This window comes from Rattus norvegicus, chromosome 10 (genome assembly GCF_021556685.1).
Source record: "Rattus norvegicus strain SHRSP/BbbUtx chromosome 10, alternate assembly SHRSP_T2T, whole genome shotgun sequence".
Taxonomy (NCBI): domain Eukaryota; kingdom Metazoa; phylum Chordata; class Mammalia; order Rodentia; family Muridae; genus Rattus; species Rattus norvegicus.
In genome coordinates, this window is record NC_141543.1 from 53,115,001 (window position 1) to 53,131,129 (window position 16,129).

Below are 16,129 nucleotides of genomic sequence, written 5' to 3' on the forward strand. Positions count from 1 at the left end.
TGTGTGTGTGTTTATGAAAAGACAAGCTGAGTACCTCCTCCCACTAGAAGGTCAAGGGGTGAAGACAGCAGGAAGATCAGATGTTCAAGATTGGCCTCTGCTGCTTAGCAACTTAGAAGCCAACCTGAGTTTCATGAGATCATGTTTCAAAAAGCAAACAAAAAGAAGTACAGGCATAATGATATGAGGCTGTATTCCCAGGTATTTAGGAGACTGAAGCAGGAGAATTACAAGTTCAAGGTGTGCCTGGGCTACACAATGAGTTCAAATCCATACCAGGCAACTTAGTAAGGCCCTGTCTCAAGATAAAACATTAAAAAGGAATTCTGGGATATAGCTTAGATCTAGAACACTTGCCTAACTCTCATGAAGTTCTGGGTTAAATCTCACTTAGTGGCTTTCACTACCAATGTCTACCAAAGAGTGTCTGCAAAGAGTGAGTTACATGCCTAAAATCTTAACACTACTCCAGAAGCTGAAGAGGAAGGATCTCAAGTTCAAGACCAGCCTAAGCTACTTAGTTATGGTTTCTATTTCTGTGATTAAACACTGTCACCAATAGTAACTTGATAAGGAAAGGACTTGTTGCAGTAACCTAGAAGTAGGAGCAGAAGCAAACACCACAGAGGAGTACTGCTTGCCCTCCATGGCTTTCCTTCTTCTTTCTTTTCTTTTCTTTCTTTGTTTTTGTTTTTGTTTTTGTTTTCATTGTGTAGCCCTTGGTTGTCCTGGCACTCCCTGTATAGACCAGACTGGCCCCAAACTCAAAAATCACCTGCTTCTGCCTCCCCAAGTGCTGGGCTTAAAGGCATGCACCACCACTGCCCAGCTCAGCATTGTGTCCTTATACAAGTTAAGACCACTTGCCCCAAGCCAGCAGTACCCACAATGGGCTGGGCCCTCCCACATCAATCAATAACCAATAAAATGCCCAACAGACTTTCCTATAGGTCAGTTTTATGGAGGCATTTTCTCAATTAAGAGTCTCTCTTCCCAAAAGATTCTAGCTTATGTCACATTAACAAAAAAGTAACCATGACAGTAACTAATAAGTAAATAGTGAGTTCATTGAAAATTCAACCTCGGGGTTGGGGATTTAGCTCAGTGGTAGAGTGCTTGCCTAGGAAGCGCAAGGTCCTGGGTTCGGTCCCCAGCTCCGAAAAAAAGAACCAAAAAAAAAAAAAGAAAAGAAAAGAAAAGAAAATTCAACCTCAAAAGAAGAAAAGAAAAAGCTAAAGATGGCTCAGGAGTTGAGTACTTGCAGAGGCCCTGGATTAAGGTCCCCAGCACACACAGCAGCTTACAGCCATCTGTAACTCCAGGTCCCAGAGATCCTATGGTCTTGTCTAGCTAAGGAGGGCATTAGACACACACCTGATGCACTTAGATACAATAAAACTAAATTTTTAAGTGTAGTAGATTACTTAGTTTTTTTTTAATCCAAAATTCAGGCAAAATGAGGGCAGAGATGGGGGCAGGCTCAGTGTGGGCTCCTGCACGCTTCAGAGCTGAAAGGAAAACGATCTAGGCGAGGTAGGAATGAAACTCGGTTCAGCCTGACTTAGCAGGCACTGAGCCAGACTTTCAGAGTCCAACACTGGATGGTTTATTTTAGCCATATTTAAGCACAGCACAATTGTAAAAAATAAAAAAGTTTTCTGATGACAATAAAATCAGTCCCATGTGTACAACAAAGCTCAGGACATGTTTGCATTGTAACGTTTTATAAAGTATATATGGCTTCTTCCATAAAGATGGCTACTGTTGACCCAGAAACAATGCTCAAAATACAAGTCTAGGGTTAATGATTGAGGTGAACATCAAGCCTGTGTGAGTCAGGATTGGCCTAGCCCCAAGATAACATAAACATTACTTGGGCTATTGTAAGTGCAAGTGACATCTCTCATAAGGATGGGTTGTATGGACTGAGAAGCAAATGCTGAAGATTTAGGTGGGGCGGGATCTGGAATAAACAAGCCTAATATTCTGGGGGATACAGCTGAACCTGGCCCTACAGATGACAAAGGGGCACCATGTTTAAACCCCATCCTCTCCTAAGTGTTTGGGAGGAAGGCAGATAAACCTCTTCTTTCTTTGGAAGACAGGCCTGCATGTTTAACTTTCCTGGCTTCTCCTGTGCTTATCAGTGTGCACAAGGACCACTTACTCTGTAGTGCTCAGTGGCTAACAGCATTTGCTATGCAAGCATGAAGATGTGAATTGGAATTCTCAGCACAAAAAAAACGAAAAACAAAAGACATGTGCCCATTACCCCCAGTCTTGAGACAGGGGTGAGGACAAGATTATGGTACTTGCTGGTCCCCAGCCCAGCCAAAACAGGCTCAGCTCTAGGTTCAGTGGGAGACCTTGTCTCAAGGAAATAAAGGCCATTGGATGGCCTCTTCTGGCCTCTGTAAGTGCCAGGCCAATGCACCTGCACACAGACGTGGACATGGACATACACCACACACACAGAGGAAAGTAAGTCCAGAATTAAAGTGAAATGCCTTGGGAGTGCGTTCAGTGAGCTGCTGTTATTGTTGCTGTTTTGACCTGTGTTTCAGATTAGCAGATTCACCTATTTTCTGCACATACCCAAACAACTTCCTGCAAATCCCCACAGAGGAACCACTTTAGCTTTGCTGGTGTTTATGACACATTCTTTTCTAGAATGATTCTTGTCACCAGACACTGGTAACTAGATCTTGGACTCTGAAGCCTCCAGAGATGTTAGGAATAATCACTGCTTCTTATTTTTAAAAAGAAAAGGGAAAAGGGGTTTTCTCAGTTGTTTGTTCTTAACCCTGTGCTGAATTAATCAAAGTACAATTTGTCTTTTATCATGATTGACCACTTCTCAACTTATGGCTTTTATTCATCACTGACTTTATAGGAACTCACTGACCCAAATAGATTTTGAAGTGTGGAACATGCATGGGTGCAGTTTGTGCACTCACACACACGTGCACATATGTACACATGCACACACACATGCTTACACACACCCACAGAGACACACAAGCACTCATGCACACAGGCACTCGCGCACATGCATGCGCACACACACACACACACACACACACACACACGCACACACGCACACACGCACACACGCACAGGCCAGGAGAGACATCAACCAGAATCCAGTTCCAGTGTTTGTGCAGTAAGCACTCTTAACTACTGAGCCGTCTCTCCATCCCTTTGGATGCTAAATTTTTATTTATTTAAGAATATCTATATGGGCTGGAGCTATGTGTGGCTTCATGGGTAAGAAAGAGCTCTTGTTGCTCTTGCAGAGGACCCAGGTTGGAATCTCGGTATCTACATGGTGGCTCACACCTGTCTGTAGTTCCAGTTCTAGGAGATCTAGCACCTTTTTCTGACTTATCAAGCACTGAACACACAAGATATACATACATGCATTCAGTATAACACTCATGACACAGAAAATAGATATTTTAATTAATAAAAATATCTGTAGTCTCACATGGTGGCACATGACTGTGATTCGGGCAAAATGCTGGAGGTAGAGACAGAAAGATCAGAAGCTCAAAGTCATCTTCAGAAATACATAACAGGTCAGAGACCAGCCTGGATCAGGGAGACCCTTCCTAACAGAGAGACAGAGTCAGAGATTGGAGGGGGAAGATCTCTTTGTCATCTGTATACTTAGTGGATTATGTCCCACAGTTAGCGCTATATGCCTACAAGTTCTACATCTGCAAATTCAGTCAAACAGATCAGAAAACAGGAGGGAGAGGAGTCTGTCTGTCTCTCAATGCATATATATATATTCATATTCATATTCATACATGTGTGCAGTTATGTGTGCAAGTATGATTATGGAGGTCAGGAGTCAACATCAGCTGTCTTTCTGGATGCTCCCCACCATATTTTTTGAAGACCAGATCTCTCACTGAACCTGGGGCTTGCAGTTCAAGCTAGACTGGCTAGCCAGCAGCCCTGGGGGATCCCCTGGGGGATCCCATGCTCCCTAGTGATAACACATAATGCACAGCTACTTCTGGATTGTTGCATGGACTTGGGGGATCCAAACTTAAGAACTACACTGAACCATCTCCCCCACCTGATTTTAGGCATTTCTCAAACAGTTTTTAGCAAATCATTTTGCGTTCAGGAATTGAATATTGATTTTTTTTTCCTGGCCTATTTGCCAAGTTGTATTTTTTTTAAAGATTTATTCATTTATTATATATAAGTACACTGTGGCTATCTTCAGATACATCAGAAGAGGGCATCGGATCCCATTACAGATGGTTGTGAGCCACCATGTGGTTGCTGGGAATTGAACTCAGGACCTCTGGAAGAGCAGTCGGTGCTCTAACCGCTGAGCCACGTCTCCAGCCCCGCCAGGTTGTGCTCTATAGGAATTACCACTCCTGGTACACACAACCCTCTTGGAAGCCCTAACTTTTTATGACCCTTCTCCCAGGTTTTTGGTTGTTGTTGTTGTGAGGTTTTTTTGTTTTGTTTCGGTTTTTGATGGGTGTGTGTGTGTGTGTGTGTGTGTGTGTGTGTGTGTGTGTGTTGTTATTGGGAGTCTGGGAGACATTTTGAGATTATTGGGTTGCTCATCCTTTTCATTCTAGGCTTCTATTTTTGAAGTGTTGTATCTAGATTTCTCTGTTGATGAATTTCCAGATTGCTTCTCATGCTTGAGTAGAGTCAGCTAGCTACCTGCTGCAGACTGGTTTGAAGAGCAGAAAAGGGTATGGATTATTAAGTTGAGACTATCTGAAGCTTCTACCTAATGTTACTGTCTTCAGCTCTAATTCACCAAACACTGTCTTTGCGTGGAGACATCTATATTTTTAGTTTATTCTCATGTTTACCTCTCAGTACTTGTCTTGAGGCAAAGAACCATTGATACAAGCACTAGAAATACTTGTTGACCTGACTTCCCTTCAAATATTGTTACTCTTGGGACCATTCATTGTCACTAGATCTCATAGCTTCACAATCAGAGATCACCAGGGGCTTCTGGGGTGGGTGAATAAACTCTTCCCAGGTTGTAATAAAACTTCTCCATTTTGAGAAGTTTGATGTCCAGTTGAATGTCCAAGATATGCCGCTCTCTAGGCGGCTGCAGTCCTCGGCAGGCACGCCTCTTCCCACAGTTAAGTCTTTCGTTAAAGTTTTTACTGCATTGTTGTTCTCAAGGGAGCTTGAGGGAAGAGAGTAAAATATCGCAAGTAGCAGGACAAGAAGTATCTAAGACAGGCTCTCTTCGAGTTCAGGCTGCTTTTCAGTATATTCAGTAGCTGAAGGTGACCTTGAACCTGTGATCTTCCTGCCCCTACCTCCTAAGTGCTAGGATTACAGGTGTGTGGCACCACGCCCAGTTATGGGGCTGAGGTTGGAAGCCAGGACTTTATGCTAGGCCAGCCCTCTGCCAACTGAGCAGCAAAAGACATTCCTCCCTTTCACGTGAAAGAGCAGATGACGGGACAGAAGGGACAGAAGTAAAGAGTGTGCAGAAAGTACAGTGTGCTAGGAAGTGCTGTGCTCCAGGACTCAGGACATACAAGATCCTTTTGTGGCGCCACCATGAACCAGCTGTGTCTCATTTGGCAAATAATTTCTCCTCTCTAGGTTTCTCTTTTCTCATACACAAAATGAAACTAGATGATGGTTTTACCTATGATCTCAGGAGACTCTTCTTCAGAATGGAGGAGGATACAAGAAAAGGGCTTTAAAGAAGATGTAGGAGTAAATCTTAACTTTTGCTTTGGAATTGTTCTTGGACTTTGTTTCAAAATATTTATTACAACCTGGGAAGAGTTTATTCATTTTTTTTCATGGAATGACTGTTGATATAGTACCTACAAAGACACTGAGTATTCCCTGTGTAAACTTAAGTATCATAACCTCCTCCTGGGACTCCTCTCCTGAGTGAACTATTATATGTGAACTTTTTATAAATGACATAGGTTAATGACTAACTGCTCAATCAACAATACACTTTTCTTCAAAATTCCTAAAGGTCTATGAGTATAATTCAGTGTAGCATGCATGTTTTGAACATGTGAGATTATGGGTTTGATCCTTAGCAACACAACACAACACACACACACACACACACACACACACACACACACACACACATTCCTTAGTAGCTTCTAAAGACATTATAAGATATGTATTATTAAAAAGATTTTGTCAGACAGGCACCCAGGAGGCAGAGGCAGGCATGTCTCTGTGAATCAAGGCCAGCCAGGCCTACAAAGAAAGTTCCAGAACATCCAGCTCTACACAGAGAAACCCGATCTCAAAAGAGAGAGAGAAAAAAAAGGAAGGAAGGAAGGAAAGAAAGAAAGAAAAAAAGAAAGAAACAAAGAAAGAAAGATTGATTGATTGATTTTGTCAGGAAACTGGAGAGACGGCTCCACAGTTAAGAGCACTGGCTGTTCTTCCAGAGGACCCAGGTTCAATTCCCAGCACCCACATGTCTGTAACTCCAGTTCTAGGGGATCCACACCCTCACACAGACATACATGCAGGCAAAACACCAATCCACATGAAAATACATGAATCTTGAAAGAAAGAAAGAAAGAAAGAAAGAAAGAAAGAAAGAAAGAAAGAAAGAAAGAGAGAGAGAGACAGAGAGAGAAAGATGGATGGATGGATGGATGAATGGATGTCAGGCATGATGGCCATGCCTTTAGTCCCATCGAGGCAGGTAGATCTCTGTGTCTATAGCATAAGTTCCAGAACAGCCAAGACTACATAGTGAGACCCTATTTAAAAACAACTTATTTTAGTTATGTGTTTGTGTGTGAGTATTTGTGAATACAAGTGCAGTGTTCACAGAGAAGGTGTCAGACCTCCTAGAGCTAGAGTTACAGGTGGTTGTGAGCACCTGTCATGAGCGTTGGAACCAAACCTAGGTCCTCTGTAAGAACAATAGACTCTCTTGACTGCTAAGTTCTTTCTCCAGCCCCTCCTCGTCTTTTTCCTTCCTCCCTCCCAACCTCCCTTCTCCCTTCTTCCTCCTCTCCCCTCTGCCCCCTTCTCCTCTCTGTCTCTTCTGTGTTGGTACTAGCATTAAACCCAAGATCTTAGGCATGTTAAGGTCTACCACTGACTCTAAAACTCCCATTCCTTTATTTCTCTTTTAAATAACTGTTAAAATTAATTTTAGGATTGGAGGTGCAATGTTAACAGTGCTTGCCTGTCTGTCATAAAATTCTGTGGGTTCAGTCTTCACCTGCACACACACACACACACACACACACACACACACACACACACAGAGTAAAATAAATATGAAAATGAATAAAATTTTGATATAGCTATCCCAGAGGATTTTATTATCTCCAGAAACTAGATTAAAAATAAAGTTGGGGCCAGGTCTTTACCTTTAATCCTAGCACTGGAGGCAGAGGTAGGCAGATCTCTGTGAGTTCAAGACCAGCCTGGTCTACAGAATGAGTTCCAGGATAGCCAGGGTTACATAGAGAAACCCTGTCTCAAAAAAACAAAATAAAAAAATAGACACACACACACACACACACACACACACACACACACACACACTTGGGGACTGGCGAGGTGGGTCAACAGGTAAAGCTGACAACTTGAGTTTGATCCTAGACCCAGGCGGTAGAAGAGAACTGACTTCTGTAAGCTGTCCTCTGACCTTCACACACCGTGGCATTCATGCACATGAACACGCACACACTCGCAAATAAATAAGGTTAGTTATTTACAGTTAATTTACTTCTGCCAGTGGCCATTTGGCCTGCAGAGGTCAGAAGAGGGCATCAGATCACATGAGACTTGTGAGACTTGTAACAGACTCATGTGAGTGCTGGAAATTGAATCTGGGTCCTCTGGAAGACAAGCAAGTTTATAAGGGCTAAGATTTCTCTCTGTCCCCAAATAAAGTAATTTTAAAAATAGACTTGGGCCAAGCACAGAAGCACATGCCTAAAATTCCAGTCCTTGAGAGGCTGAGGCAGGAGGATTGCTGGAAGTTCATGGCCTACTTGGACCATAGTGTAAGATACTATCTCAAGCAAACAAACCTAACAGACCTGGAAATTATCCCTAGCAACAGGACTTTAATCTGGCCCTGCGAGGTAAGCAGGCACACCCACACTCCCAACTCCAGTTCTCTGCCCATAAAATAAATGCTCTTAGATTATCGCTAAGGCCGTTTTTACAACAACCACTTTATTACTTACCAGACAGAACCGTTGACCTGCAGAAAGGTATGTGCTTCACGAATAAAATACAAAATGCCCAATCACATTTGTGTTTTAGCTTAAATCTATTTTTAATGGTAAACATAACTCTAACTTTTCATGGGATATAATTATCCTAAAAAGTTATTGATGATCTAACTGAAGTTCACATCTTTGTTTGGTTTAAGTAGCTCAAATCTACGGCAACCCCATCTCAGCCTTCCCAGGGCTGAGGCTACAAGCATGAGCCATTATTCCATTCTTCGACCTTCAGATTAAGGGGTTTGCTTTTCTAACACAGCGTCTCATTTTGTAGCCTTTCACCAGACTGGCCTGGAACTCAGAGAGATTCACTTGCCTGAGTGCTGAATGAATGGCTTTCACAGCCACTACTGGGCCAAGTCTGAAATTTGAATTTTAACTGGCACTTAGGGTCCTTACGGCTTCACAGATGTTAGCCAAGTGGCCCAGCCTACCTCCATCACCACCCCATCTTTCTTGTGTACATGTGTGTGCATGTGTGCCTGCATGCATGTAGTGTGTACACATGCTTGTGTAGCACTACAGCACAAGTGTGGAGATTGAAGGCCAGCTTGCAGGAGCCAGTTCTCTCCATCATGGTCAGGGTCAGCAGCAAGTGCCTATCCCTTCTAAGCTATCTTGCTGGCTCAACCTGTCTTTTATCTACTTAGCTTGAAACAGATTGCGCATATCAAATTACTGCTTACTCTGTTGTTTACCTATTAAACGAATTCCCAGAATTCAGGGAGGAAAGTTACTGGTGACCTATTTCCTACAGTTGGCTGCCAAGACTACACCTGACGCATCTGTTATTTACAGCTTCATCACTGACCTTTGCCACATAATTCCTTCTACCTGTAGTATGCCTTAGTAGACATTTTCATTTACCTCTGAACTGTCATTGTTTTAAGCTCTCTCAATATCTATATAATATTTCTCATCATTTAAACAGGGTCTGGCAAGATGCCTCAGCAGTCAGGGTGCTTGCTGCCAAGCCTGATGACCAGAGTTCAATTCCTGGGACCCACATGATAGGCCAGAACTGACTCCCCTAAGTTGGCCTCTGACCCCTACCCACCCACCCATAAAACAAAAATAATTAAAATAAATGTAATTTAAAAAAAAAGGCACGGATGTTAGCGCAATTGGTAGAATGCTTGTTTAGCATGCACCAAGCCCTGGCTTCGGTCTCAAGTATCCCATTAAACCAGGTGTGGTGACACACTCCTGTGATGCCAGCACTGGGGAGAAAGACAGAAAAATGAGAAGCTCAATGTCATCCTTACATAGCAGGTTCAAAGTCAGCATGAGACACAGGAGACCCTGTCTCAAAAGGAAAAAGCCACAAGTGGAGACGAGACCTTGCTGTACTGCACAAGCCAGTCTGGAGTTTTTGGTCCTTCTACCCTACCCTCCCACACAGCGGGAAGTATAGGCATAAAACAGAGCGCCTGGGTTTGTGAGAGCGTTGTTACTGTTCTGTTTTTAAGATGTTTTGTGTGTATTTATTGTGTGTATGCACACGTGCAGTGAGTTGCATGTAGGGTGAAGAACGGCTTTCGGGAGTCGGCTCTTGCCTTCCACCTGCAGCAGGCTTCCGGAAGCTTCTCCTGCCTCTGCTTTCCATCCCACTGAGGGGATGCTGGGGTTATGGGCTCGCCACAACATCTGGGGCAGTTGGCTTGTTTTAATGTAGGTCTTAGGCGTGTGTGGCAATCGCTTTGACCTGCTGAGCCATTTCCCTGCTCCCAAATGTGCTATCTTAATCATGGAGACCTTCAGCCAGAAGTGTGATCGCCTGCAGTCTTCTCACCTATTCCACCAGTTCCATTGCCTGTTGTTCTTTAGACTGTTTTACAACGTTGTGACTAAATAAGATGGTAGTGTTGGAGAGGCTGTGATGCTTCTAATGCAGAGGAACTCACCCTCCCCCGTGTTGGACAGAGGACATGCTACTGAGCTCCTTCCTCAGCCCTAGACTGGCCCTGGGTGTCACTTTCCTCCTTGTTCCTAAGATCCATTTGGCTGCTGACTCCAGTGGTCTTCCTTAATGACAGCTGTCTGCTCTCTGCTGTTTTCCACTTGCCTGGCTACTACCTTTGGCTTAGACCATTGTAGTTCCTAAATATTCTCCACATCCCTAATTTAATCCTCCAGGTTTGCTTTCTAAGGCATACTTGACCTAGCTACTCCCCTACTAAAACCTGTCCATAATTCCTCCCTGTACACCATTTGTCTGTGACAGGGCAGGGATCTCACACCCCAGGCAAACTGAATTTCCTGTTCTCAAAGCAGCTGCGTCCCCACCCCCACCCCACCCCACCCCTCCTTAGCACTCCTAGGCTCTGGCTGTTCTCCACCTGGACTTCCAGCCTTTTCTTGAAGGATCTTTTCCTCCTGCTCCGGCAAAGCTTCCTTCATGAAGCAGGGAGTGATTTTTATTTCTTTGTTTTGGTGCTAATGATAAACCTTGAACCTTGTCCTTCCTCTGCTGCTCACGCTCTCCTGCTGAGCTGTGCCTCCAGTCCAGGAAACTGCGTTTGCTTTCTACTCCAGAAGCTTTGGTCTCCCTGCACTGGGACTCCAGAGCATTTGGTCACTTTCCTGCAATCCTTTCTCCGTGCGAAATGTCATTATCTGAAAACTTTGCTGGTTCTTTTGTTTATCTCCCTTATTTCACCTCTCACCTAGCAGCTCAGTCAAGCCCAATGAACGGAAGCACATTTCTAAGTAAAGCTTTCCTGGTTTTCTCCTGCTCTCTTAGAGATTCAGTGGGTAGCCCCCAAACACCTGATGCTTACCATTCAATAGTTGGAAATTTGAAAGGATTCAGAGCCCATGCCCTCTGGCTTTCTACCATATCTTATTTCTTTGGATCACAAGTACTTCAAGTACTTGTCAAAATCAAAAGTAAAAATTGGTCAAGTGGTGGTGGCATGTACCTTGAATCCCAGCACTCAGGAGGCAAAGGCAGGTGGATCTCTGAGTTTGAGACCAGCCTGGTCTACAGAGTGAGTTCCAAGATGTCAGGCTGCACAGAAAAACCCTGTCTAGGAAAAAAAAAAAAAATCAGAGATAAAAATTGAAGAAAATCGGCTGGAGAGATGGCTCAGTGGTTAAGAGCACTGACTGCTCTTCCAGAGTCCTGAGTTCAATTCCCAGCAACCACATGGTGGCTCACAACCATCTGTAATGGAATCTGATGCCCTCTTCTGGTGTGTCTGAAGACAGCTACAGTATACTTATATACAGTAAATTAATTAATTAATTAATTAATTAATCTTTTAAAAAATTTAAGAAAATAAAATTTGCAGTATAACATGTTTGTAATCAATCCATTGTTTAATATGACAGAGATAGGAGGATCTCCTTCAAGGCTACCTTTTTTTTTAACAGGAGAGCTCTGTCTAAATGAGAACCTGTCTTTAAAAAAAAAAATCAGAAATACCCTCTTCAATGAAGTGACTGTAATTTTGTTTTTGTTTTTTTAAATGAATTTAGCCGGGCTTGGTGGCACATGCACATGCCTTTAGTCTCAGAACTCAGGAGGCAGAGGCAGGTGGATCTCTGTGAGTTCAAGGCCAGCCTGGCCTATAGAGCTAGTTCTAGGACAACCAACGCTACACAAAGGAACCCTGTGGAGAAAGAAGGAAGAAGAAAAGAAGAAGAAGAAGAAGAAGAAGAAGAAGAAGAAGAAGAAGAAGAAGAAGAAGAAGAAGAAGAAGAAGAAGAAGAAGAGGAAGAGGAAGAGGAAGAGGAAGAGGAAGAGGAAGAAGAAAAAGAAGAAGAAGAAGAAGAAGAAAAAGAAGAAGAAAAAGAAGAAGAAAAAGAAGAAGAAAAAGAAGAAGAAAAAGAAGAAGAAAAAGAAGAAGAAAGGGAGGGGGAGGAGGAAGAAGATTTTAAACCCAGGATGTGAAGAAGAAGAAGAAGAAGAAGAAGAAGAAGAAGAAGAAGAAGAAGAAGAAGAAGAAGAAGAGGAAGAGGAAGAGGAAGAGGAAGAGGAAGAAGAAAAAGAAGAAGAAGAAGAAGAAAAAGAAGAAGAAAAAGAAGAAGAAAAAGAAGAAGAAAAAGAAGAAGAAAAAGAAGAAGAAAAAGAAGAAGAAAAAGAAGAAGAAAGGGAGGGGGAGGAGGAAGAAGATTTTAAACCCAGGATGTGGTCACGTGTGAGTGTGCTTGCCTAGCTGGGTCCCAACACCAGAAGGGCAAAAAGGAGATGGCACACCTGCCATTAATTTCAGCAAGTGGGAAGAGGAGGCAGGAGGATTACAAGTTCACCGGCATTCTCACCTGCATAGTAGGTTCAAGGCCAGGCTATAGGAGCCCCTGTTTGTAACATAACCCTGGCTGTCCTGGAACTCATGGATCCTCCTGCCTCTGCCTCCTGAGTGCTGGGATCAAAGGCATTCACCACCACCACCCTGCAAATGAAGCAGAATTTAAGTGCAGTCAGAGATTGAGGTACTACCCCTTTCTTCTCCATTTGAAACCAGATAGCACAACCTTCTGGGGTTTTTTTAATAGATTTATTTTATTTATATGAGTACACCATTGCTCTCTTCAGACACACCAGAAGAGGGCATCGGATCTCATTACAGATGGTTGTGAGCCATGTAGTTGCTGGGAACTGGAAGAACAGCCCCTGCTCAGAAGATTTTTATTTCTGTTTTTATGTATTTCTAAGTATTCTTCAACTCAGGGAGACCCCAACAAATTAGGTCTGATCACTAACAATAGAAAAGTCGTGACGGAAAGAAACCTGGTTTTCGTTATAATCACAGTGGCAGACAGAGGAGATGGAGCCTCTCTCCGGGTTTGGAGGCAGGATCAGGGGCAGGGGCAGGTGTGCACACAAAGAAGCACTTAGTCAGACTGAGGTCTGGTTAGTCATCACTCATCTCTACCCTACTTGTGCTTGGTGAGTCCTAAGGAACTAAACTACTTCACATGCAACAATTGTCCCTGCTGGGGAGGGGCTGCAGCCTCTGTTTCCACTTCAGTCTTGCCTTCAGCTTCGAAGGGAGTCTGAGATGGTTTTAATCAATGTAGGGCAAACTCTCTTTGTATCCCCCATCCTTAGATATGACCTCTCCCTTGCCCCCACCCGAGCCCCTATGCCAAATCTAGAATCTTGTGACAGCTGTACACGTGCTTTACCACTGAACTACATACCCAGTCCCCTGCCCCCATCAGTTATTAGCGTGCCTACATGTGAAGCTGGGCAGAATCCAAGTGGACAGAGAATGAAGACAAGAATGGATGTCAGGCTTCAAGTCTGCCTTTTGGATATTGTGAGTTCAGGTGAGAAGTGTTCTTGTTTGCTTGTTTGTTTGTTTGAAGACAGGGTTTCTCTGTGTAGCCCTGGCTATTCTGGAACTGGCTCTGCAGACCAGGCTGGCCTCAAACTCACTGAGATCCATCTGCCTCTGCCTCCTGAGGGCTGGGATTAGAGGTGTGGGCCACCACACACACAACACCACACTAAATACCACATTGGCAAACTGTGAAGCAAAATTTCCTACAAGAGCTCTGCAAGCTTTGTTGCAACAATATGAAAAATGTCTTTAAGAAGGAGAAGCTTAGGGGTTGGGAATTTAGCTCAGTGGTAGAGCTCTTGCCTAGGAAGCGTAAGGCCCTGGGTTCGGTCCCCAGCTCCGGAAAAAAAAGAAAAGAAAAAAAAAAAGAAGAAGAAGAAGGAGAAGCTTAGACTACAGACTTCTCTATACAGCACCAAGAAAGCCACAGCAACCTCTGGGTACCTTTTTCAAAATGCCAGAAAAAAAGGCCATGCACTGGTGGCACATGCCTTTAATCCCAGCACTTGGGAAGTAGAAGACAGGTGGATCTCCAGCCTGGTCTCCAGAAAGAGTACCAGGACAGCCAGGACTACACAAAGAAACCCTCTCATGGAAAAAAAGCCATAGGACTCCACAGGAGTTTGGGCGTCTTCCATAAATCACCAGGGTCTCAGTCTACAAGCAGCTTACTTACATGTGTGTAGAGCAGAGAGACAGTGTCCCAGTGTTCCAGGCTGAACTAACCACTTCTCCACCAGGCCTTCTCCTCCTCTGTTTTAGTGTCTGGGAGGAAGGTGAGTGGGCATTAGCCCTCCTGTGTCAGCCTGAGAAGCTCAGCATGTCTCCCAGGACAAGGCCCTGTGGCCTGCAGACAGTATTAAGGGAGCATTTCCCTTCTACTTGGGAGGCTAAAGCCCTGTATAGAAAAGGGTCTGTTGGGATATTTAATCTGTCTTGGCCCCTAAATTGCCTGAAGGTGAGGCTCTCTTCAGGGCAGGTACTGCATACATGCCCTGACTTCTGTAACTTCCTTGTAACACCTCTCAGATCATGTTTTTCTTTCTTCTCCTCATTTTTTCTATAGTTTTATTCCCCCTCCTCGTTTGTCTCACTCTAGAGCTGTGGTTCTCAACCTTCCCAATGTCAAGACCCTTTAATACAAGTTCCTCATGTTGTAGTGACCCCCAGCTATAAAATTGTTTTGTTGCTATTTCATAACTGTAATTTGGCTGCTGTTATGGATCATGAATCATAATGTAATAGCCAAGGAACATGTATAACTGGCCATTAGAAAAATGCAAACTAGCCAGGTGGTGGCACACACCCTGATCGTGGTGCCCAGGAGGCAGAGGCAGGCAGGCTCTGTGAGTTTACGGCCACGCTGGTCTACAGAGTGAGTTCTAGGACAGCCGAAGCTATATAGAGAAACTCTGTCTTGAGAAAACAACAAAGAATCATAATATAAATGTCTAATATGCATAATATCTCATCTTAAACTCCAAAGGGATCAAGACCCACTAGTTGAGAACCACTGCTCTAGATCCCATAGAAGTTGCTGAACCCAGCTTTCAAATGTTGGGTCCAACCTTTTAGCTTAGATCCATTTCCCTTGTACTTCCCTGGTTCTCCCGTGCTCCAGCAGGAACACGGCAGGGATGGCCTCAGCGTGGGGAAGACAGTCCCTAGCTCCCTGAATGAGCTCTTGGTGGGGAAGAGCCAACTGCCAGGCCCCAGCTTTCAGGCCCTGGGCCTGTCAAAGCAGTTACACTGAGCCCTACTGACTTTTGCCCACTTTAGATGACAAAGGAAGTAATTAAGTTTAGAAATGTGCCTGAAGTGGGTGGAGGAGGGGCAGCGGATTCTGCCAGCACCGTGCTACACAAGCCACAAGACCAAATAAGGGTGTATGAACCACTTCCATCTGTATGAGAGTGCAGAGTGCAGTGTGCAAAAGTAGGGCTTGGTTCTCAGAGAGATAAGTCGTTACCTAACCTTGCTGGAGCTCCTGTGCGGCATCCGCCCTGGACGCTTCTGCAGAGCTCTGTCTGAGGGATTACAGACCAAGTCTTCTCTTGCCAGTGGAGTGTAGGGATCTCCCTTCTTACATCTACTGACTGAAGGAGTCTGCTGCACCACAGATTTTCCAGAGTGTTTCCATGGTACTGCTCACAGACGGTAAAAGGTACCAGTAAGGATGTCATTAGAACGTGTGGAGAAGGTCAGAGTTTAAGGATATTTCACTATTAGAAAAGCAAGCGTTGGGGTTGGGGATTTAGCTCAGTGGTAGAGCGCTTGCCTAGCAAGCGCAAGGCCCTGGGTTCAGTCCCCAGCTCTGAAAAAAAGAAAAGAAAAAAAAAGATTTAAAAAAAAAAAAGAAAAGAAAAAGAAAAGCAAACATCACAGACTGAGGCCAGTTGTTTACTGACCACAGAAGTCCAGGGTGGGGCTGGGAGCATTTTCCTGTAGTACTAACACTGTTTGCTAATCCATCCTCTCTCCACTCTTCAAACACAAGGCCTGATCATGGTCTTCCTCTGCCGTGCTGGATGGTTGCCAGAAATACTGTCCTCCTTCTCCTCAGAGGCCTGCGATGCCCTCAGCTTCCAC

At 44.1% G+C, this 16,129-nt stretch overlaps 1 protein-coding gene across 4 annotated transcripts in view; it reads left to right on the top strand.

The window, feature by feature from the left end:
• Pigl (phosphatidylinositol glycan anchor biosynthesis, class L) overlaps positions 1-16,129 on the top strand; it is a 59,252-nt gene that overhangs the window by 25,697 nt on the left and 17,426 nt on the right. Inside the window, exon 1 of one of the 4 annotated variants that reach the window (XM_087569666.1) lies at positions 15,450-15,704. Within the exon in view, the coding sequence (XP_087425792.1) occupies positions 15,679-15,704 (26 nt within the window). The 5' untranslated portion in view covers positions 15,450-15,678. 4 annotated transcript variants of the gene reach the window in all.